This window comes from Schistocerca nitens, chromosome 1 (assembly GCF_023898315.1).
Source record: "Schistocerca nitens isolate TAMUIC-IGC-003100 chromosome 1, iqSchNite1.1, whole genome shotgun sequence".
In the NCBI taxonomy this organism is placed as follows: Eukaryota; Metazoa; Arthropoda; class Insecta; order Orthoptera; family Acrididae; genus Schistocerca; species Schistocerca nitens.
In genome coordinates this window covers 244,827,024-244,852,369 of record NC_064614.1, presented here as the reverse complement: position 1 = coordinate 244,852,369, position 25,346 = coordinate 244,827,024, and the positions used below count along the sequence as shown (strand labels likewise).

Here is a 25,346-nt window from a genome sequence, read left to right as displayed (position 1 = left end):
TGTTATTCATATTTTAAGGTAGGAATTTGTGCGGTTGAACGAAGCAGCCTTTGTGATAGCAAAGCACCCAACAAAACCATAAACATGACAGTAGAAAGCGGCACGTGTACAGCTCACGTAAAATTCAATTTTAAGAAGTTCGTATTACCCTTCTAAAAAACTGCTTGGGAGCAGTAGGATTGCAGATTTGTTTGCAGACCTAGCTAGCTCTCGCCACAAATTTTCACAAGAGTCCATAAACCTTTTACCCCAATTTTTTGTCGTTTTATTCGTTGTTGCAAATAAAATAATGTTTCATTTGTTTCTATAAATTTCATAAAATTGACCTTGTAGTGCCACCCTATAGCAATCCTATTGTTTTTGAGGTTAGATATGTGTGCATCAGTTTTGCGGTATGTGTATCACCGCAATTTATTATGAACATTCTTCAGCAGCAGTGTTCATTGATGTCATCTTACATGTTATGAACTCGGTGGAAAAGAGTGTGATCCTAGATAGATTGTGTACCTTGATGATAAACGTTTAAAAGCAATAAAGTCTGTAGTGTGTCAACAACTCTCTTTCACTTGAAGTTCTGCATTTTCAACTGAAATAAGACATTTAGAACAAAATATTAATTGAAACTGATTTACGTTCCTACATAGCCTTACAGTAGTTAACATTATATTCCTAGCAACAAAGGATTGACAGGTCAAAAACTTTTAGTTGGCTTGGTGAAACCGTTGACTCCTCCATATTATTATTGCACAGCAGAAAAATATTGTTGTGCAGGCTTAAACTTTAACCAAAATTCCACCAGGGAGCTTTGAACAGAGTACGTTAGCACTGGGCTAGAGTGCCAGTCGTTTGTCAACAAGGCTTACCACCAATGCAACAGACCTCAGAATGGGGTGGACAGTAATACAAGCACTGCTGTGCTACTTAACAAGGTACTGTGAGAAAACACTGTAACTTCTCCTCCCAAATGCCGCTACAAAATCGATCATAGGCAAAAACAATCGAGCTCAGCAACCTGGGATCATTACTGAAATTACCACAGCACTGATGGGTCTGATAATTAAAGACAACAGCACTCGTATATCCAGAGCCACTACGTCATAGGTCCACAGGTCAACCCATTAAATAGACAGACTTACAGAGGTCAAGAACGCATTCTGTTGTGCTGCCGTTCTGGCCATGTCTCTAGAACCACAGGGAGAAAGACAGTCTATTGAGTTTAAGTGAAACAACATAATACTGATCGATGATGGCCAGCTTGCTACATGCTTGCTGACTTCAGCATCAAGAGGCAGCCAACATGATAATTTCCGCAGCTGTGGTCTGCTGTTGCAGCCTGCTGGGTCATCGCAGGTGAGAAGATTGGTAAGTGGCCAGCCCTCCTCCACTACTGGGTCATCATGGATGCTCTGCAAGCAGCCATTTTTGTACCAGTGAAATGAGGTGCATCCGCGCAGCCTCCTGGCAACTTGCGAGCATCTGCTGCAGTCTTGGTCGATCAGTGGTAGGTGACTGGTGCCTAGCCTTCACGAGAACTGGAATCCTGGATGACAGTTGGCAATATACGCCTGAGGGCACAACAGGCTGTCATTGAGAGCACCTAGGTGGTAGCTGCACTGGGTCATCACAGCATGTCTGGGTGGGCAGCCCCTTCCTCACTCCGCTACTGTTACTAGCACAGCATGCAGCTATGGCACTAATCTGTGGCAGTGCTGGCACGACTTGCTCATAAGGCATCCTCACTCCTTCATGGCCCATGTCCTCACTGCCAACTTCAGCTCTGAAAACAGTTATAACTTTGTAAACTCAGCTCGGCCAATAAATGGTTTTACATCGCTTTATCACGGATGCCACGTGGTATGCACAGGACCACTTACCCTCGATGTTCTCTCGACATCCTGATCAGAAGACAATGGCAGCACTCAAGCTGCAACATTGGTGTCAGAATTGTCTGTCACCTCAAGACTACAGTGGCAGTGAATGTAAATCTACAGCTCTGTCTAGCTTACCAGCACAATTTGTTGTGGTTACTCACAATTTGTTGTGATGAGTAACCTTTTTTGTCATTGAAGGTATGTGGAGTGTTTTTGTTTTGGGCCATGTCAATTTACAGAGACAGCAGTAGCACCTTTAAGTTGTCGTTTGTTAAAGCACAAGAGCCTGCGGATTTGTGACTGTTTGAAGGAAATGTTAGGGAAAATGAAGAATTGGATGGAATACATTGCTTTGTGTGTAGAACTGTAGTGTGTGCAAGTTATATTAATCTGGAATTTATGGCTCCTGTAAGCCTGGTTAAGTTCAGCATGGACATGATTAGGCTGTCAAAGGGCCTACTGGTTGCCACATTAGAAGTATGAGATGAGGAACGTATTGGTAGATCATTTGATGGCCAGAGCAGCAAACTAACCATCAGTCCTGCAGTTTTAAAAGTAAAAGTGGGTCACTTGGAAGGCAGTGGTTAGCAGGTAATGAAAGTTTTATTACTGCCGTTTGTGGGTTTATTTCAAATGTAGGGTCCTTTACCAGTAACATCAGTACCCAACACCATATACCTAAAGGTAACAATGTGCCATTTCGTAGGAAGCCATACCACATAGCCAGGCACCTTCAGTCTGTAATAGAGGAATTTATAGGTCAGCAGCTGGCGTACAAGGTATTATTGAGTGCATTGACAGCCTATGGCGCCCAGATGTTTTCATTGTGCCAAAAGGTCAACAGATGTTATCAGAAAGTACAGATTCTGTAGCAATTACCGCTACCTAAATGCAAAGACCGTGACGGTTGCATATGTGGTTCCTAATAATACAGAAACATTAGATAACCTAGGAGGATACCTACCAGTACATTACAACAATGGATTTCAGAAGTGGTTACCACCAGCTGGAGGTAGTCTTTTAGGACAGAACCAAGATTACTGTCATGGCCACATGAGGACATTGTCAGTGTAAACAGATACCATTTGGATGAGGTTCTAAGTGAGTTGAAACTGAAAACTGTCATAGTATATTTGCATGATATCATATTCTCAAAGGATTTACCAGAGCATGTGAATAGCACAAAAGAGTATTCAACGGGCTGTGATCTCCACAACTGATGCTTAGTATAGATGAGTCCATTTTTGTGCAGATGCATGTAAATTATCTGAAGCATGTGATTAGCAGGAAAAATGTTGAAACCAATACTTGCCTAACAGAGGCAATCCGGAACTTCACATCACCACAAAGAACAAAACTACACTCATTCATGGGTTAATGCAATTATTATTGCAAATTCATAAAGGATTTTGCAGAGATTGTAGAAACCCTTGAATGATTGTTGACAAAGGGCATGAAATTCCACTGGTCAGCAGAATGTCAAGCAGTGTTTGAGGCATTGAAGGCAGTATTAATTTCTGATTTGCTAATAGTTTTTCCTGATTTTGAAAAGGAATTTAACCTCTCCCGTGACACCAACAATGGGGGGGCGGGGGGGCAGTTGGTTGTATTTTGAGCCAGAACATCGATGTGTTGAGGCAGTTGAACGAAGTGGAGCACAGCTGTTCCATTCTGGAAAAGGTGGTGTTGGTGATAATACGTGGGATAGTGTACTTTCAATGCTTCTTGTATGGATGGAAGTTGTCACAAACTACGCTTCATTAAAATGGTTGTTGGAACTAAAAGACATGTCTGGTAGGTTAACAAGATGGGCGCTCAAATGCAGCAAGTTTTATTTTGAGGTAGAATACAAACAGGACAAGAAGCACACAAATGCAGGTACGCTAAGTAGGAAAGTTGCAGTTATAATTTTAGGAAAATGTTCAACACACCTGCAGAGAGCACAAGTGACCAACAAAGACTGTCAGGCATTTAGGTCAAACCACAGTTTACGATACAAGTGAGCTTGCTCTGCAGAACAATGAAATGCGAACCATGCATAGTTGTTCCAACAATGTTCGAGGAAGTTCAAAGTGCTCAGCAGGTGCATGACCATGTGTTGACAGGTTGTGGAGGACACCAAACAACAGACAGACAGTGTAATGGAAAGATTCTGGCAGCAAACAAGGAAATGTGATGTCAAGCAATACATAAGACTGTATGTCTTGTGCACAAAGAGCTGATCTTAGTCCTCAAGAAACCCCACTGCAAATGCTACCAGAAGTATTTAAGCATTTTTTGATGATTGAACTTGATGTTTAAGGACATTGTAATAAGACACCTGCTGGAAATAAATATGAAATGACATTCATAGCTAATTTTTCAAGGCTCTTAATAATGGTGGCAATTCTTGATAAGAAAGCTAGTACAATAGGTAACAGCTGGATCTAAAATTTTGACTACCTAATACCGTAGTTACAGATCAGGACACATATTTTGGGGATTAGAGAAGTGTCCCATTCTACCCGTCTTTGACCCATGACATCATCAATATGATGGAAATGGTCATTCTAACAAGGGAACCTCCCCATCGCACCCCCCTCAGATTTAGTTATAAGTTGGCACAGTGGATAGGCCTTGTAAAACTGAACCCAGATCAATCGAGAAAACAGGAAGAAGTTGTGTGGAACTATGAAAAAATAAGCAAAATATACAAACTGAGTAGTCCATGTGTAACATATATAACAACAAGGAACGAGCATGTTCAGGAGTGCCGTGGTCCTGTGGTTAGCGTGAGCCGCTGCGAAGCGAGAGGTCCCAGGTTCAAGCCTTCCCTTGGCTGAAAATTTTAACTTTTTTTCAGTTTATGTGACAAACGCTTATGTTTTCATCAGTTTTTTGGGAGTGATTATCACATCCACAAGAAAACCTAAATCGGGCAAGGTAGAAGAATCTTTTTACCCATTCGCCAAGTGTACACGTTAGGTGGGTTGACAACATATTCCTGTCATGTGACGCACATGCCGTCACCAGTGTTGTATAGAATATATCAGACGTGTTTTCCTGTGGAGGAATTGGATGACCTATGACCTTGCGATCAAATGTTTTCGGTTCCCATTGGAGAGGCACGTCCTTTCGTCTACTAATCGCACAGTTTTGCGATGCGGTCGCAAAACACAGACACTAAACTTATTACAGTGAACAGAGACGTCAATGAACGAAGGGACAGATCATAACTTTGCAAAAATAAAGAAAATAAACCATTCACCCAAGGGAAGACTTGAACCAAGGACCTCTCATTCCGCAGCTGCTCACGCTAACCACGGGACCACGGCGTTCCTGAGCTCGTATTCTCCTTGATGTTGCCTATCTTTCAAATGGACTACTCAGTTTTTATATTTTGCTTATTTTTTCATAGTTCCACACAACTTCTTCCTGTTTTCTCTGTTGATCTGTGTTTAGTTTTTCAAGGCCTATCCACTGTGCTAACTTATAACTAAATCTGAGGGGGGTGCGATGGGGAGGTTCCCTTGTAAGCGTCTCCAATCTGGTGCCATGACGTCACTGCATACACACATCAACAAACTCAAAAATGCTCATAAATAAGACATTAACATCTCCCTCCAAAAACAGTCAAATTAATGGGACAACTGCAGGAAATTGGGGTATTAGGGTGGGGACATGCTAAATATAACAGTAAACACACACACACACACACACACACACACACACACACACACACACACACACACACACCAAGATCCGAAAACAAACAAAATGAGGAAAAAAAATTACAACATTCTGTTACACCAACAAAATATACAGGAATCGGACACTTCCCTTGACCTATATAGCTCAACCACAACTGTTGATACCACAAAAACAACACCTACATGTATGAAAATTGTAATTGGTCATTTCTCTTGGCCTCTATAGGTCAACCACAGCTGACACTACCAAAACACCAACACCTACAACTAAAACTACAAAAATGAACATTTCCCTCGACCTACATAGGGCAGCCATAGTTGACAGTACCAAATCACCAACACCTTCAACTACAAAAAATAAAATCAAAACCGCAACACCTCAAAAACCCAAAAATCAAACATTCCAACATGAATTAAAACACAATGAATACACCATAAATACGCAAAACAGTACAACTCGAAGAGAATAGACCCAAATAAACACACGCACACGCACACACACACACGACCCAAATTATTTTGTATCAGACTTGATGAAACAGGTCTGACATTACTTCATATCTGGATATTATGAACAAGCTCTTTCTATCCACAGACTAATTGAGCATGGAGCACTTACATAATATCATTTCTAAATTGTTGAGCTATTATGTGAACAACAGTCATACAGACTGGGATATACATTTGCAATACATAGTTTGCATATTTAACCCTTTAGGTTCATATCTGTACAGGTATCTCCCCTTGCAGGGAGGGGGGGGGGGGTACAGTAGAAAAATGCTGTCACTTTTTGATGTCATGATTCCGTAGTTAGGACTGGACAAGTAACTAATTAAGAAATTTGCTAAAAGAATATGGGAAGTATGGCAGAAAGAAAAGAAAGTCTATACTAAACCTTTGGAGTGACAGAAACAGTCAACACAGCATGCAAAATTATTGCAGTATCGAGTGGATCAGTAGATATTGGTCACGAACCCCAGCACACCGAAGGGAAAGATGACGAATATTTTTGATTAAGTATCAGAATCATTATCAAGTCATAGAGATGACTTCTCCAGTAAACATTTATTTTATTTTTAATTTATTTATTTATTCATTCAGTGATCATCTCACAATGATGTAGGAATTTTCAAGGTAATACAATGCCAGTCAATGGGCCAAAATAAAACAGTGTACATAACATGCTTTGAGAATAGGACAGTTGCTCAGCCATGGCCTTGATTAAAGCATCCTGACATTTGCCTTAGAATCCAGGAAAACCACCGAAAACTGAAATCGGGTTGGCTGGACAGGAGAGCTCCATCCTCCCAACAGCTGCACTACCTCATTCAGTAATTCTCTAATGAATACATACACACACAAATTGCTCTATGTAACTTGCCATACAAAACAATTTCCTCCTTCACCGGCCACACACTGAGGGCACCCGGTGATGACTCCTGACTGTTTCTAGTCACTTACTATGTAAAACATAAATGCAGTTTCCAACTAAAATGTCTATTTCCCACGTGAGTAGAGTTAAAACCTTTAGTTAAATGGTGGATACATTGGCACAAGTCATGAAGACAGAGTCAGGGTGCACAAAAGTTACTAGAGAGGTTCGGAAGCGTATACCAGTACACAAGCAGGATATGCGTAGCATACCCTATGTATTGTCATGTGACAAATTTTAGCATTTAAGTTTAGCTGTGTTATGTGTAAAAGTTGTTTTATTCTTGTCAAATGTATTCAGAGTTGTATTGTAGGTTGTTACAGGTCTGCAATTGCCACATATTATTTTTCTTTTATTTTTATTTATTTATTTATTTATTATTATTATTATTATTATTACTATTACTTAGGTGTTCTTGAAGAAGGGAGGAGATGATGGATGTTCCTTTTCGTAGCTGGTGAATCACTAGGAGCAACCTGATGGGTTGTGGTAATCCTAATGTTGCTTCACAATATGAATGCAGGAGCAATGCTTGCAGTTAACATTCTACCATTGGAGGCAGAGGTGTTATTTTCTTGACAATCATGTGTGTTGCTGACGAGTCACTAATGGGCATTGATATGTGGGAGATAGGGAATGATGTCTATAGATCGCAGGGAGTGTTCATACAGTTGCATGAGGAAGTGCAGGATAACAAACTTCAAAAATAGAAAACATTGTCCAAGTATGCTGTAGTCTGTTTATTATTTGTGCAATTAGCCAGTTTCAAATGTCAGTCACTTTCAAGCACATGTTTTAAGCTTCATGCAAAGTGAAGTGTAAAGCCTAAAAAATGTGCTTGAAAGTGACCCTCAGCTGAAATTGGCTAATTGCACAGATAACAAAATAGGTTACAGCTTACTTGGACTATGTTTTCGTTCTCAAATACAGCTAGGCTGTGGACTCCCTACAAAAATAAAATTTTAATAAAATCCTCACTGAGGCGCAGGGTGAATACGAGGAATTGAGGTTGTCATATTGCAAACTAAGAGTCTGACACAAATCACTCACATTGTACCACAGAAGGTAGTTCATAGGATGAGAGGGTGGTTGGACGCAGGAAAGAAAATATTAAAAACTTATTTCGAACAGCAGACAAGGATGATATCCAGGAGCTGAATAACATGTTTGGGCAGGTGCAAACTTTGGCAGGCACTACCAAAGCTATAGTAGGGTATCATACGATTAAGTTGTTGAACTTAGAGTGAGATGTTATGAACAACACAAAGATGGTACATGGCATTAGCCCAATACACCCAGATACAGTGAAAAACAGTAAACAGTGGTTTGGGAGAAATACAAAAACACTTGAGTTCGCTGAACAGCAAATTAGCAGCAGTCAGACTCTTACAAGCATCAGCAGATTGTCTCAATGATGCAGTCTACCATGCAGTAAACAAACAGTTGAGTTTGGTATTACTGAAGCCATAACAATTCTTGACAGGGTTGCAACTAGCAGAGAAAGAATTCCTTGCAGAACTATGACAAATGGCAAAAGTATTGGAGGAAAACTTAGCAATGTTTTACCACACATCGCACGTGGATGTAAATACAGACCAAGCAAAGTCAGCTCAGCTGCCAGAGATCCGAATGTACACGCAGTATTGATGTGACATGGTTCACCCTTATCCAAAAAGATGGACAGTGATGGGGAAATAGGTTCTAGTAAAGATATGAGAGGTGTTCCTTATTTCTGAGCACGGAGAAGCTCGTGCTTTTATGTCACTAAGGAACCTCCGAGAAAGTTTTAAGGAGGTCATCACCATTTTTTGAACCAGAGAAGTGTAGACTGATGCACAGACATGCAAGATGCAACTGTTTCTGAAGAGAACAAAGACAGCGGAATGTCAGACAGAAATATTGGCACCAAGCCAAATTTTCAAAAGATAGGAGGACATTGGATATACTCAGTTTTTGCACTAGAAACTATAATTATGGACTACTATAAGGAAAGGAAACTTCAGGACATTGTAAAATTAGAGTTACGTGATAATAGTATTTTGATGAAAGGCACAACTTGCAGGAAAAAGTTCTTGCTACCAGTTACACTCCCACAGGTAAGATTGTACTCCAGTTCATTCCCTCTGCATTGTGTTGCCCAGAGAAACTGTTTGAGGCTCTGCCAACACAAAATCTAACTTACCTAAAGACACCCTGAATCCTGATCTCGTAAATTTCTTGGACACACTGTTAGCATCTTTTGGGCAATTGTTGCAACATATTCAGCAATATCATGAGAACCAACTCTGAGATGATGTTGTTGTTGTTGTGGTCCTCAGTCCTGAGACTGGTTTGATGCAGCTCTCCATGCTACTCTATCCTGTGCAAGCTTCTTCATCTCCCAGTACCTACTGCAACTTACATCCTTCTGAATCTGCTTAGTGTATTGATCTCTTGGTCTCCCTCTACGATTTTTACCCTCCACGCTGCCCTCCAATGCTAAATTTGTGCCGGCCGCGGTGGTCTCGCGGTTAAGGCGCTCAGTCCGGAACCGCGCGACTGCTACGGTCGCAGGTTCGAATCCTGCCTCGGGCATGGATGTGTGTGATGTCCTTAGGTTAGTTAGGTTTAAGTAGTTCTAAGTTCTAGGGGACTGATGACCATAGATGTTAAGTCCCATAGTGCTCAGAGCCATTTGAACCATTTGCTAAATTTGTGATCCCTTGATGCCTCAAAACATGTCCTACCAACCGATCCCTTCTTCTAGTCAAGTTGTGCCACAAACTTCTCTTCTCCCCAATCCTTTTCAATACCTCCTCATTAGTTACGTGATCTACCCACCTTATCTTTAGCATTCTTCTGTAGCACCACATTTCGAAAGCTTCTATTCTCTTCTTGTCCAAACTGGTTATCGTCCATGTTTCACTTCCATACATGGCTACACTCCATACAAATACTTTCAGAAACGACTTCCTGACACTTAAATCTATACTCGATGTTAACAAATTTCTCTTCTTCAGAAAAGATTTCCTTGCCATTGCCAGTCTACATTTTATATCCTCTCTACTTCGACCATCATCAGTTATTTTACTCCCTAAATAGCAAAACTCCTTTACTACGTTAAGTGTCTCATTTCCTAATCTAATCCTCTCAGCATCACCCGATTTAATTTGAGTACATTCCATTATCCTCGTTTTGCTTTTGTTGATGTTCATCTTATATCCTCCTTTCAAGACACTGTCCATTCCGTTCAACTGCTCTTCCAAGTCCTTTGCTGTCTCTGACAGAATTACAATGTCATCGGCGAACCTCAAAGTTTTTACTTCTTCTCCATGAATTTTAATACCTACTCCGAATTTTTCTTTTGTTTCCTTTACTGCTTGCTCAATATACAGATTGAATAACATCGGGGAGAGGCTACAACCCTGTCTCACTCCTTTCCCAACCACTGCTTCCCTTTCATGCCCCTCGACTCTTATAACTGCCATCTGGTTTCTGTACAAATTGTAAATAGCCTTTCGCTCCCTGTATTTTACCCCTGACACCTTCAGAATTTGAAAGAGAGTATTCCAGTTAACGTTGTCAAAAGCTTTCTCTAAGTCTACAAATGCTAGAAACGTAGGTTTGCCTTTTCTTAATCTTCCTTCTAAGATAAGTCGTAAGGTTAGTATTGCCTCACGTGTTCCAACATTTCTACGGAATCCAAACTGATCTTCCCCGAGGTCCGCTTCTACCAGTTTTTCCATTCGTCTGTAAAGAATTCGCGTTAGTATTTTGCAGCTGTGACTTATTAAACTGATAGTTCGGTAATTTTCACATCTGTCAACACCTGCTTTCTTTGGGATTGGAATTATTATATTCTTCTTGAAGTCTGTGGGTATTTCGCCTGTCTCATACATCTTGTTCACCAGATGGTAGAGTTTTGTCATGACTGGCTCTCCCAAGGCCATCAGTAGTTCTAATGGAATGTTGTCTACTCCCGGGGCCTTGTTTCGACTCAGGTCTTTCAGTGCCCTGTCAAACTCTTCACGCAGTATCTTATCTCCCATTTCATCTTCATCTACATCCTCTTCCATTTCCGTAATATTGTCCTCAAGTACATCGCCCTTGTATAAACCCACTATATACTCCTTCCACCTTTCTGCCTTGCCTTCTTTGCTTAGAACTGGGTTGCCATCTGAGCTCTTGATATTCATACAAGTGGTTCTCTTCTCTCCAAAGGTCTCTTTAATTTTCCTGTAGGCAGTATCTATCTTACCCCTAGTGAGACAAGCCTCTACATCCTTACATTTGTCCTCTAGCCATCCCTGCTTAGCCATTTTGCACTTCCTGTTGATCTCATTTTTGAGACGTTTGTATTCCTTTTTGCCTGCTTCATTTACTGCATTTTTACATTTTCTCCTTTCATCAATTAAATTCAATATTTCTTCTGTTACCCAAGGATTTCTATTTGCCCTCGTCTTTTTACCTACTTGATCCTCTGCTGCCTTCACTACTTCATCCCTCAGAGCTACCCATTCTTCTTCTACTGTATTTCTTTCCCCCATTCCTGTCAATTGTTCCCTTATGCTCTCCCTGAAACTCTGTACAACCTCTTGTTCTTTCAGTTTATCCAGGTCCCATCTCCTTAAATTCCCACCTTTTTGCAGTTTCTTCAGTTTCAATCTGCAGTTCATAACCAATAGATTGTGGTCAGAATCCACATCTGCCCCTGGAAATGTCTTACAATTTAAAACCTGGTTCCTAAATCTCTGTCTTACCATTATATAATCTATCTGATACCTTTTAGTATCTCCAGGGTTCTTCCATGTATACAACCTTCTATCATGATTCTTAAACCAAGTGTTAGCTATGATTAAGTTATGCTCTGTGCAAAATTCTACAAGGCGGCTTCCTCTTTCATTTCTTCCCCCCAATCCATATTCACCTACTATGTTTCCTTCTCTCCCTTTTCCTACTGACGAATTCCAGTCACCCATGACTATTAAATTTTCGTCTCCCTTCACTACCTGAATAATTTCTTTTATCTCGTCATACATTTCATCAATTTCTTCATCATCTGCAGAGCTAGTTGGCATAGAAACTTGTACTACTGTAGTAGGCATGGGCTTTGTGTCTATCTTGGCCACAATAATGCGTTCACTATGCTGTTTGTGGTAGCTAACCCACACTCCTATGTTTTTATTCATTATTAAACCTACTCCTGCATTACCCCTATTTGATTTTGTATTTATAACCCTGTAATCACCTGACCAAAAGTCTTGTTCCTCCTGCCACCGAACTTCACTAATTCCCACTATATCTAACTTTAACCTATCCATTTCCCTTTTTAAATTTTCTAACCTACCTGCCCGATTAAGGGATCTGACATTCCACGCTCTGATCCGTAGAATGCCAGTTTTCTTTCTCCTGATAACGACGTCCTCCTGAGTAGTCCCCGCCCGGAGATCCGAATGGGGGACTATTTTACCTCCGGAATATTTTACCCAAGAGGACGCCATCATCATTTAATCATACAGTAAAGCTGCATGTCCTTGGGAAAAATTACGGCTGTAGTTTCCCCTTGCTTTCAGCCGTTCGCAGTACCAGCACAGCAAGGCCGTTTTGGTTAATGTTACAAGGCCAGATCAGTCAATCATCCAGACTGTTGCCCCTGCAACTACTGAAAAGGCTGCTGCCCCCCTTCAGGAACCACATGTTTGTCTGGCCTCTCAACAGATACCCCTCCGTTGTGGTTGCACCTACGGTACGGCCATCTGTATCGCTGAGGCACGCAAGCCTCCCCACCAACGGCAAGGTCCATGGTTCATGGGGGAAGTAGAGATGTGGCAACCATAAGTGTTATGACCACTGGTTATGCCATGTGATTGCTGTTTACATACTGTACTTTTGTCTTGGCCGTAGAAGTATAATCCTCCAGATTTACTGACCTATCAGATAACTGTCAAATGGTTAACTAGCATAAACTGAGAAACTTAGAAAAAGAGAACTGTAAATTAATTTAACTTGCAAGGAATGGAAATAAGCATGATGGAACATAACTGAAAAAAGGAGACTCAAACTTTAGAATGATAATGTGTAGTAAGGAGGTGGTCCATGTAAGTCAGCTTCAGAGAGCAACAAACTTTTGCATCATGTACAATTATGTAAGTAGATCTAAGAAATAGTGTAGAGGACAAACGGATAAAATTCAGGACGATTTTTTTGAAGTAGGGGAGTAGTGTTCCACAGCAGAATAATTGTACTGAGTAGGCTTAAATTTTTGTTTGTAAAGTTCCATCAGGTGAGCCCAGAACGGAGTATAGTTTACTGTTGGGGTTATGTCAATCACTATTTCAACAAGACACACCACAAATGCAGCAGACTTTGGAACAGGGAAGACAGAATTGCAAGCACTGCTGTGCTGCTGAAAAAGGCACTGTGAGGTAACAATATGTGACTGCACCACTCGGGCGCCACTACAAAATCAAACGTAGGCAGAACAAACCAAGTTCAGTGACCCAGAATTATCACAGCAAGGCCAAGGACCCTGATGGTTTTGGAAAGTGGTGACAAATGTGCTCATACACCCAGAGCTGCTATGTTATAGGTGTACCTCTTAAATAGATGGGCTTACAGAGCTCAAGAATGCATTCTGTCGTGCTGCCATTCTGTCCGTGTCACCATAACCAGAGAGAAAGACCGTCCGTTTTAAGTGAAACCACAACACGCTGGTCAACGGTGGCTAGCTGACTTAATGAGAGGCAGCCAACCTGATGCGTGCCACAGCTGTGTTCTCCTTCTGCTTCTTTTCCTTCTGCTGCTGCTGCTGCAGCCGCCACCACCACCTATTACAGGGTCATGGTGGATGTGGAGACTTGTGAGCGGCCAACCCTCCTCCAGTACTGGGTCATCATGGATAATCCGCAACGTGCCATCTTTGCATAGGCCAGACGAGGTGTGTCCAAGCAGCATCCTGGCTGAATTGTGAGCATCAGCTGCAGTCTTGATTAATCCATGGTGGATGACCAGAGCTTAGCCTTCATGACAATCAGAGTAATTGGATCATAGTTGGCTGTCCCCATGTGAGTGTATGATGGGCTGTCTTCCAGAGCACGGGAGAAGTATCCTCACGTGAGTCATCACAATACATTCGGGTGGGCAGCAGCGCAGTTGCTTATGCCCACCCCGCCAACTGCATCTCTGGTGAAGTTATACCTGTATAAACTCTACTCAACCAGTAAATGTTGTTACAGCTATTGCTGTATCACTAAAGTCCCCAGGCATGCACTGGACCACTCGGTCTCATTGTTTGCTTGATTTCCTGATCACATCACAACTCCAACTTCTCGAACTGCAACATTGGCATCAGGGAGTGGTCTTCTGATGACTGGATGCCACAACATTTACCACTTTGTTATATATTTATGCTAGAGGCAGAAGTTACCAGGTAGCCTTTCTATTACATTCAGTACTTTGCTTAAGAAACGACATAACAGAATATCCTAATACATCATGGAGAGCTGTGTCTGTGACAGCACATTATACAATGGCTCGGTTTTGTTCATTACTCACTTAAGTCACAATGTAGGATACAAATTATAATTTCATAGGGGTAGAAGGCTTCGAATGATGGTAGCTGTTTGGCTTTACATAATGAGAGCAATCAGACTGATCCTGAAACTGATCATTCTTGTTTCAGATTGTTTTACGTGCATTTCCAGTGAAATGATGGACTGATAAGCAAGATGTTTACAAGAATAGTACACATAAAAAAGGAAAAGAAAATTGAGGACTTGTTAGATGGAGTTAAGTTTGGCTTTTGGGAAGGTAAGATGCCGAAGAAGCAATTCTAACTTCTTGCTAGATAATTGAATCAAGAGTTAAGGAAAACCAAGACACCATCATAAGATTTGTTGACTAAGAAAAATTGTGTGATAATGTGAAATAGTGCAAGATGTTCAAAGTAACCTAAGACAGAATATTAAGAATGAAAGATAAAGAACTACATGCTCATATTAAAAAGGATGTAAGAAAGGGATGTAGTCTTGGGCCCCTACTGTCAGATTTGTGTGTTGAGGAAACTGTGCTAGAAAGATTATAAAGGTTCAATACTGAGATTAAAATTCAGAGTGAAAGTGTATCAGTGATAAGATTCACCGAAATTGAAGTAGTCTTGCAGACTTTTGTTGAATGGAATGAGCAGTCTAACGAGTACAGATTGTAAATGGAGATAAAACCCAAGAAAGATAAAAGTAATGAAGAGTAGCAGAAATGAGATTAGTGAAAAACTTAACTGGTGATCAAAAAGTGGGGCAAGATAAGGAATTCTGCTACCTTGGAAGCAAAATAACTTAAGACAGAGGAAGCAAGGATGGCGTACAAAACAGGTTAGCCCTGGCAAAGTGGGCATTACTGACCAAAATAATTCTGCTAGTATCATACATTTTATTTTTGAGGAAGAAATACCAGAGAATGCACACTTGGAGCACAGCTTTGTATGGAAGTGAATGATGGAATGTGGGGAAAATTGGAGAAGAAGAGAATGAAAGTGTTTGAGATGTGGTGCTACAGAAGGATGTTGAAAAATAGGAGGACTGAAAAGATGAAGTGTGAGGTTGATCTCCGCAGAATAAGCTAAAATAGGAAAATGTGGAAATCGTTGAAAGGAAGAAGAGACAGGATGATGGGGTGTTTGTTAAGATATCAGGGAATGACTTCTATGGTATGGTACTAGAAGAAGCTGTAGAAGGTAAAATGTTTGGGGGGGGGGGGGGGGGAGACTGATATTGGATTACATCCTACAGATTGCTGACTGCATAGGGTTCAATGCTACTCTGAGTTGGAGGTTGGCACAACAGGCCATGTCAAACCAGATAACACACACACACACACACACACACACACATATATATATATATATATATATATATATATATATATATATATATATATATATATATAACAGAGGGAAACATTCCACGTGGAAAAAATATATCTAAAAAGAAAGATGATGAGACTTACCAAACAAAAGCGCTGGCAGGTCGATAGACACACAAACAAACACAAATATACACACAAAATTCAAGCTTTCGCAACAAACTGTTGCCTCATCAGGAAAGAGGGAAGGAGAGGGAAAGACGAAAGGATGTGGGTTTTAAGGGAGAGGGTAAGGAGTCATTCCAATCCCGGGAGCGGAAAGACTTACCTTAGGGGGAAAAAAGGACAGGTATACACTCGCACACACACACATATCCATCCACACATACAGACACAAGCAGACATATATATGTCTGCTTGTGTCTGTATGTGTGGATGGATATGTGTGTGTGTGCGAGTGTATACCTGTCCTTTTTTCCCCCTAAGGTAAGTCTTTCCGCTCCCGGGATTGGAATGACTCCTTACCCTCTCCCTTAAAACCCACATCCTTTCGTCTTTCCCTCTCCTTCCCTCTTTCCTGATGAGGCAACAGTTTGTTGCGAAAGCTTGAATTTTGTGTGTATATTTGTGTTTGTTTGTGTGTCTATCGACCTGCCAGCGCTTTTGTTTGGTAAGTCTCATCATCTTTCTTTTTAGATATATATATATATATATATATATATATATATATATATATATATATATATATATATATATATATATATATATATATATATATATTTTCCACGCGGGAAAAATGTATATATCTAAAAACAAAAATGATGTGACTTACCAAACGAAAGCGCTGGCAGGTCGATAGACACACAAACATACACACAAAATTCAAGCTTTCGCAACCAACGGTTGCTTCATCAGGAAATAGGGAAGGAGAGGGAAAGACGAAAGGATGTGGGTTTTAAGGGAGAGGGTAAGGAGTCATTCCAATTCTGGGAGTGGAAAGACTTACCTTAGGGGGAAAAAGGACAGGTATACACTCTCTCTCTCTCTCTCTCGCGCACGCGCACGCGCACGCACACGCACACGCACACATCCGCACATACACAGACACAAGCAGACATTTGTAAAGGCAAAGAGTTTGGGCAGAGATGTCAGTCGAGGCGGAAGTACAGAGGCAAAGATGTTGTTGAAAGACAGGTGAGGTATGAGCGACGGCAAATTGAAATTAGCGGAGATTGAGGCCTGGCAGATAACGAGAAGAGAGGATATACTGAAGGGCAAGTTCCCATCTCCGGAGTTCTGACAGGTTGGTGTTAGTGGGAAGTATCCACATAACCTGGACGGTGTAACACTGTGCCAATATGTGCTGGCCATGCACCAAGGCATGTTTAGCCACAGGGTGATCCTCATTACCAACAAACACTGTCTGCCTGTGTCCATTCATGCGAATGGACAGTTTGTTGCCGGTCATTCCCACATAGAAAGCTTCAGTGTAGGCAGGTCAGTTGGTAAATCACGTGGGTGCTTTCACACGTGGCTCTGCCTTTGATCGTGTACACCTTCCGGGTTACAGGACTGGAGTAGGTGGTGGTGGGAGGGTGCATGGGACAGGTTTTACACCGGGGGTGGTTACAAGGGTAGGAGCCAGAGGGTAGGGAAGGTGGTTTGGGGATTTCATAGGGATGAACTAAGAGATTACGAAGGTTAGGTGGACGGCGGAAAGACACTCTTGGTGGAGTGGGGAGGATTTCATGAAGGATGGATCCCATTTCAGGGCAGGATTTGAGGAAGTCGTATCCCTGCTGGAGAGCCACATTCAGAGTCTGATCCAGTCCCGGAAAGTATCCTGTCACAAGTGGGGCACTATTGTGGTTCTTCTGTGGGAGGTTCTGGGTTTGAGGGGATGAGGAAGTGGCTCTGGTTATTTGCTTCTGTACCAGGTCGGGAGGGTAGTTGCGCGATGCGAAAGCTGTTTTCAGGTTGTTGGTGTAATGGTTCAGGGATTCAGGACTGGAGCAGATTTGTTTGCCACGAAGACCTAGGCTGTAGGGAAGGGACCTTTTGATGTGGAATGGGTGGCAGCTGTCATAATGGAGGTACTGTTGCTTGTTGGTGGGTTTGATGTGGACGGGCGTGTGAAGCTGGCCATTGGACAGGTGGAGGTCAAAGTCAAGGAAAGTGGAATGTGATTTGGAGTAGGACCATGTGAATCTGATGGAACCAAAGGAGTTGAGGTTGGAGAGGAAATTCTGGAGTTCTTCTTCACTGTGAATCCAGATCATGAAGATGTCATCAATAAATCTGTACCAAACTTTGGGTTGGCAGGCCTGGGTAACCAAGAAGGTTTCCTCTAAGCGACCCATGAATAGGTTGGCGTACGAGGGGGCCATCCTGGTACCCATGGCTGTTCCCTTTAATTGTTGGTATGTCTGGCCTTCAAAAGTGAAGAAGTTGTGGGTCAGGATGAAGCTGGCTAGGGTAATGAGGAAAGAGGTTTTAGGTAGGGTGGCAGGTGATCGCCAGGCCTCAATCTCCACTAATTTCAATTTGCAGCCGCTCATACCTCACCTGTCTTTCAACAACATCTTTGCCTCTGTACTTCCGCCTCGACTGACATCTCTGCCCAAACTCTTTGCCTTTACAAATGTCTGCTTGTGTCTGTGTATGTGCGGATGGATATGTGTGTGTGTGTGTGTGTGTGTGCGTGCGTGCGTGCGTGCGTGCGTGCGTGCGTGCGTGCGAGTGTATACCTGTCCTTTTCTCCCCCTAAGGTAAGTCTTTCTGCTCCCGGGATTGGAATGACTCCTTACCCTCTCCCTTAAAACCCACATCCTTTCATCTTCCCCTCTCCTTCCCTCTTTCCTGACGAAGCAACCGTTGGTTGCGAAAGCTTGAATTTTGTGTGTATGTTTGTGTGTCTATCGACCTGCCAGAACTTTCGTTTGGTAAGTCACATCATCTTAACTGAACACCACAGCCACAATTCCCTTATACACAAGAAATGTCTGGTATAAAGATATGACAACAATAAAAATTAAATTTGGGTAACAAAATACAGAAAAAGTGGAAACAGTGTGTCATGTTACTAACTTCAACAGGACACCTAACCCAGAAGCACTTAAAAATGAAATAAGTGGACTAATATATATAGTCAATTAAATTAGGCATTGCAAGATGACACATTCAGCTAATTCATTGTAACCATCTGTAAAGCAGAACACAGTCTGTTAAACAGGAGTATTTCACTCAGGGAGTCTTAATCGCAGGGCATGCAGCACAAGCTACAGGCACTGTCCAAGCACGTCAACCAGAAGATTTCCACAGGTACAGGAACAAAACTGACTGGAACCCTCCCATCGGCACTCCTTTCTCTATGTTGTCCTCCCTCTTTGACTGCCATTGGACTGCCCCATTGCTCATCTCATTCATCCTCACAATATGCCACCAGCCACCAAGTGTCTTCCCCGTGTCATTCCCTACAAAGTACAGCCCTTATTGCTGCCTAGGTGTCAGTCATTCTGCTGCTCTCTGCAAGACTTCACTCCTGTCTTTGTCTTGTGGACAGCAGTGATGCTAGCTGTGGGGCCTTTAAAGTTTCCAGTGCCTTGTCACCTACAGTAAGAAAACTGCCTGCTGATTTTTGGCATCATCTGCTGAACAGATTTGGACTTCCACTGAACCACAATTATCACGGGCCCCAATGAAACTAGTTTAGTGTCCCCCTTTTCCTGTTTTTAAACAAAGGAGGGCTGTCTCACTGTAATGCTAACATATCTCAGGTTGTTTTTAGTTCAGTTACAAATTACTTATGTTGCTATAAAGGTATAAGGAACTTTTCCAAAACTGCATCCAACATATGAATACACAAAGCACCTTACAACACATTCTATCAATCATCCAAGGTGTGTGCAAGTTTGAGCTGAGAAATATGAGCTCAAAACTTCGTTGCTAGTGCAGTTTCCTTTAGAACGGCCTGAACTGGGGCAATAAATCTTAGAATTTGGTAAGGCCCCCAAAACTATGGTAAGAACTTCTCCGACTTAACTAAGTCTGCAAAAATTTCTAGGGTAAACTTGATCCCCTATCTCATTTCTATTAGGGTATCTTCCTTTATTATAGTTCTTATATTTTTGCCATATGGGACCCTTAAATGTCTCTTCTGGCCTAATACCATTTCTCCAGACTCTCTTAAGAAAATATCTTGTCATGATCTAAAATCTGAATACTGGTTTGATGCAGCTTTCCTACACTAGTATATCCTGTACAGTCCTCTTTATCTCTGCATAACTATTGAAACCTACATCCTGCAAGCTACATCCATGTCAGCTGTACTGTGTTCATCCTTTGGTCTCCCTCTACAAATTTTACCCACTACACTTCCCTCCATTACCAAACTGACAATCCCTTGATCCCTTTAATATTTGTAGTATCAAATGGTCGCATCTTTTGATCAAGTTGTGCCATAAATTTTGTTTCTCTCTAGTCCCATTCAGTATGTCCTCATTAGTTATTTAATATTCCCATGACCCCATCTAATTTTCAACATTCTCCTATGGCGCCGCATTCCAAACACTTCTATTGACTTCTTGTCTGATCTGTTTACCATCCACAGTTCACTTCTGTATAAGGCTACTCTCCAGACAAATATCTTCAGAAAATACTTGCTAACACTAAGCTTTACATTAGATGTTAACAATTTACTCTTTTTCATAAATGATTTTCCTGCAATAGCCAGACCACAAATTAGATAGGGATTAATTAATCTGAAAAGCAAACAAAGCCCGATGGAGTGCCTCATGGTTGGCAGTGTTGAAGCCATTCATCAGTCACTGGAATGTCTCATCCTAATGAGTATGACATTGGCATTGGTAAGTGATGAACAGGTGTTTCAAACTGTGGTGACCTGGATGTTTCCATACGGGCAAATGATGATTTCCAAGTAGTATAATAACAAAGCTAAAACAAAAAAAGTTTGAATGACCCACGCAATACCGTCTTCTCACGTAAGGATAAACGAGAAAATTATGTCACTGAGATTACTAGTTTATTTTTTTGTAGTGAATAATATGTGAATTATTCTAAGTCATAAGCTGTTGTCTCTGAAGGTAATGTCTTGAAACAAACATCAAGTCCAAGTTCAACCATCCGAGGAGCTTAGTGTCTTTTGAGGCCGTGGTTGGTAGAGACAATGGCTGTGGTAGTGATTGCAGGCTGCTTGTTGCGGGGCTGCTGTGGATGTGGTGACTAGAACTATGGACATTGTGAGAAGTATACCCCATTGTGGCTCCATGAATATAACAGCCTTGCTATTTGCCCGGTGGCATCTTAAGTACACAGCCAGCGGACAGATAACCTGCTCAACACTCGATGTGGTGCACAAAGGTAAGGTAATTTTGTCAATGCAGTGCTGCGACAGTGATCTGCTGTAGGCTAACTTGTAAACTTTGTGGATAGTTGGTGTGTGTACACTGATCATATTTATTTACATTTAGCACATACTGGTCATTGTTGTGATTGACAAGCTGCACTTGCCAGCCCAAGTGAATCTATAGAATGGCAACCTGCTGGTATCGGCTATGTTGTCATGTAGTTGTAATCACAGGTGTGAGCCTGGGGATAGGGCATCCACTCCATCTTAGGGGAGAGATGGTGGAACTGCCTTGATGTTGGGGGGGGGGGGGGGCATCCAAATGGGACCTAGTAGGTGATGTCCTTGGGTCTGAGTGCCCTCATCGGTTGTGGCAATTACTGGACTAGTGGCCCTGAGGTCTTGAAGAGCCTTCCTACTATGGTCAGCCAAGATGTGGCCATGAAACTGAGGCTGGATTGGAGGAAACATATCAGAGCTGAACTGGGAAATAGAAAAAGTGCAGAATCATTGTCATCGAAGACCAAACCTTCCACGAAAGATTGCAACGGAGGCACTTCCTGGCAAGGGCCAGTGTTTATGCTTATTCCATGAGGGAGCAGCTGAAGGGCTGGGGAAATCATGCTGGCAGTCATCATATGTCATTGTGGTGAATAACAGTACCAACTCTGCATAATGTGAGAGGTGCCTGTGGTCGACCCAGCCGGTGTCGCAGGGTGTGAATTGTTGGGTAGCATGCTGTGTCTTGCAGAATCTTCCCCCTGAAAATAATGCAAGTGTATGAGAGGTGTTTGTTCATCAAATACTGTGTGACCTGCAGTAATGAAGTTGAAGAGCATTCCATGAATTTCTGCTTTGGAATGTCTGTAATAGAATCCTATGGTGACGAGGGAATATCCTGGAATAAGTTTGCTGAACTGTATTGATTCAATCAAAAGGTCCTTGGTCTGTTTGGTGAACATTAACTGAAGGAGTGAGTCAAGGAATGTTGGTCTGTGATAATGGAGGAGTGGGTAGGTGGGCACCACTGTTGAAAAATTGTCCTCTTCATCCCCAGTGTTACGAAGCATGTGCTTTGTTTCCCAAACAATGTAATATCCTGTAGTATCAAGTCTTGAATCTGTATAGTCATCACCACTCAACGCTGAAACTGACATTGGTAATGAATAGTCCTGAGAAGTTTCCAACACTTCGGTGATATGTAGGTCTGAGAGGCTATGAGAGCATAATTGTAACACTTGGCCATTGCTTAGTCCATGTCTGAAATGGCAGTCCTGAAATAATGCCAATTCAACACAGACATGGGCAGAATATCATCTGCAGGTGACAATAACAGTGTTATCAATAATGTCATTGGAGCCATCAAAAATTCTTTGGACCCAAGCGTATGAATCCATGAAAAGCATTCAGGTGAGCCATCTGATAGTGGAGCAACATCTAATATATTATGGAACGGGAGTTTCCATGGAGCCTGTGAGTACATCCACCATCATTGCTTCAGTGTCCATTTGGACAGACCCTAACCATTGGCTGTGTCACATTACACTGCAGGGAAGGCAGTAATTGGCACAGAAAATGAATCATCACAATTGATGGAAACTCCTTCCTCTGAGACTAATGTCTTGGAAGTGGTATCACAGGGGAAACATGGTTTAAACAATAAATGTGAGAGCCCATGTTAGTAGGAATTTGTAGATTTGTTCTGTCTGGAGGTGGATATGGTCCGTGTGGCAGCAGAAGTACCTTGGGCTTAAGAGTTTGCTGACAAATGTGAAAGACTTGCAGGAAATCCTGGAGCATCATGGATGGCATTACAGATTGTTTACTGTGCTTATGATCACTGAGAATGTGTGAAGCATAATAGGTGTTTAGTCAGGCCTTTAACTCATCATTTGACAGGTACTAGGATCTACACCAGGATTAAGTCTCTTAAGAATTTGATACATACCAGAGTGGGACTTGAACCCATATTTCATACTTTATGCAAGCACTCGCCTTAACCACTTTAGCTGTTTGAACAAGCTTTCTGGACTGACCCACATCTCCATATGTCACCATGTGTCCACCCCGTGCACTCACAGTTGCTGTGATTCCTGCCAAAGGAAAGACTTATTTGTTATTGTCACAACCTGTCTAGGCGTGTAATATTATTTTGTGATTAATATGACCATGCATGTAAAGTGGGATATCTGGGTTTGAGTCCCTGTCTAGCACAAATAAATTGTGCAGCTGAAGTCTAATTCTATTTGCAGTTGCGAATGCATTTCTTCTATTTCATGCATCTGCAGATTGTAGCAATGTCTGTTCCCTCAGATATGCATGCATGTCTGAGGGGCTTTTCATAATATACCATAAAACACAGATACTGAAAAAGAATAGGCTACTTGAAATGCAGAGGCAGTGTTGTCCTTACCTGGGGTAGGGTAATCTCCAGCTGGGTGAAAGTTTTCGGAAGTAGTTCCTGTTCTTGATGAAGTTGCTAGAAGGTGAGCAGTAACTGCATCAACATGTCCAGTTTGTGTTGCCATACTGGAATAAGAATATTTGATTAGTATAACTGGAAATTGTGCTGCCAAATTGTACTGAAGTTTTGAAAATGTCTTTGTATGAGCCATCTACTCTGGGAATGTATGTAAACATCGGAGTCCTAACAATCTCATCATCATTGAATGGTGGGCTGAAACTTCGGGTCCAGTTATCTTCATGGCCATTAATTGTAGTGACCTGATTGCAGCCACACTTGCAAATGATGATTCCCAAGTAGTGTAATAACAGAACTTTATTTCTGACACAAAGAAGGAATAGAAGTAATTCACTGTAAAATGCTCACAGTGACACCAAAAAAAGCTTAACTCCGTCCGACAGGCCTCAGAAGGCCCAACAGTACTGACCTAGCGTCGTGTCATCCCCAACTGTTAGGCATCATTGGATGTGAATAAGGAGGGGCATTTGGTAAGCACACCGCTCTCCCAGCCATTTTCAGTTTTTGTGACCACCACAAAGATACTAGTCTGTATAAATGTGAAAGACACATGCAATACAGCCTTTACAAATTGGGAGTCATAAGAAAATTATAAATCACTGAGGTTATTAGTGTGTATTTGTTGTAATGAACAACACTTGGATTATTCTAAGTCTAATAGGAAGGTATCTCTGAGGGCAGGACTTGACGCAAGAACCAAGTCTAACTTCTAAGTTCAACCAGCATACACCATCTAAGGTGCCCACTATCCATTGAGGCCATGGACAGCAGAGGCAACAGCTCTAGTAGCAATTGCTAATTTTCATTGCAGGGCAGCTGTGGAGCTTCTGTGGTTGGTGCTGCAGTTGGAACTCTGGGTGCTGTAAGTAGTAGATATCATTGTGACTCAGTAAATATAACAGCCTTACTAACAGCTTGGTGGCATCTTAAGTACACACCCAGCAGATGGATACCTGCTCTGTGCTGTCAATGGACACATGATCCACATAGATAATATGGAACTACAAATGCGGTATTACTGGTGCCAATCCAAGTGCCATGGATTATGATGCTGGCACCATTTGTTTCCAGGGAATCCGCTGTAGGCTGGTGTATAAACTCTTTCCTGGTTGTGTGTGTGTGTGTGTGTGTGTGTGTGTGTGTGTGTGTGTGTGTGTGTGTAGCAGTCTTTGCATCCATTTACATTTAGCGCACACTGGACAGTATTGTGAATGACAAGCTGTACCTGCCAGCCCATGTTGAGCTGTAGATCAGCAACCCTACTGGTCTCAGCTGTGTTGCCAAGTAGTCATAGTCAGTAGCTTGCAGATACAGCACAACCAACCAATGGCCACCTGCGGTGTAGCTGCATGGGTGGGAAACAGCTAAGAAAACCTTTAAAAGGCTTCCATGCAACGGACCAAGTTCTATAAATCTGTACCGTCACCAGAATCCATACCATTCCAAATATAATTATCAAGGATTTTGACAAGAGTTTTCTATACTGCTGTCAAAATAAGTTAGGCAGGGACTAAGAACTTCTGGCAGAGATCATTCCTGGTCATGCAATACAAAATTCCATCATTCAACAAATATGGTGTAGCCTCTTCTCCTCTGGATAACTTGTATGTTATCTGTCTCATAGTTTCGTCATTCTCTGATATCTGTTGGTTCATTCAAACAAAGCCAA

The 25,346-nt window shown here is 41.8% G+C and overlaps 1 protein-coding gene across 2 annotated transcripts in view; it reads left to right on the top strand.

Annotated features, from left to right (window-relative positions):
- The window catches only part of LOC126246720 (3-hydroxyisobutyryl-CoA hydrolase, mitochondrial), a 42,784-nt gene that overhangs the window by 1,055 nt on the left and 16,383 nt on the right, over window positions 1–25,346 (top strand). The window contains exon 2 of one of the 2 annotated variants that reach the window (XM_049948418.1): window positions 14,653–14,780. The exons of the other annotated variant lie outside the window; for it this stretch is intronic. Within the exon in view, the coding sequence (XP_049804375.1) occupies window positions 14,754–14,780 (27 nt within the window). The 5' untranslated portion in view covers window positions 14,653–14,753. The remainder of the gene's footprint in view (window positions 1–14,652; window positions 14,781–25,346) is intronic. 2 annotated transcript variants of the gene reach the window in all.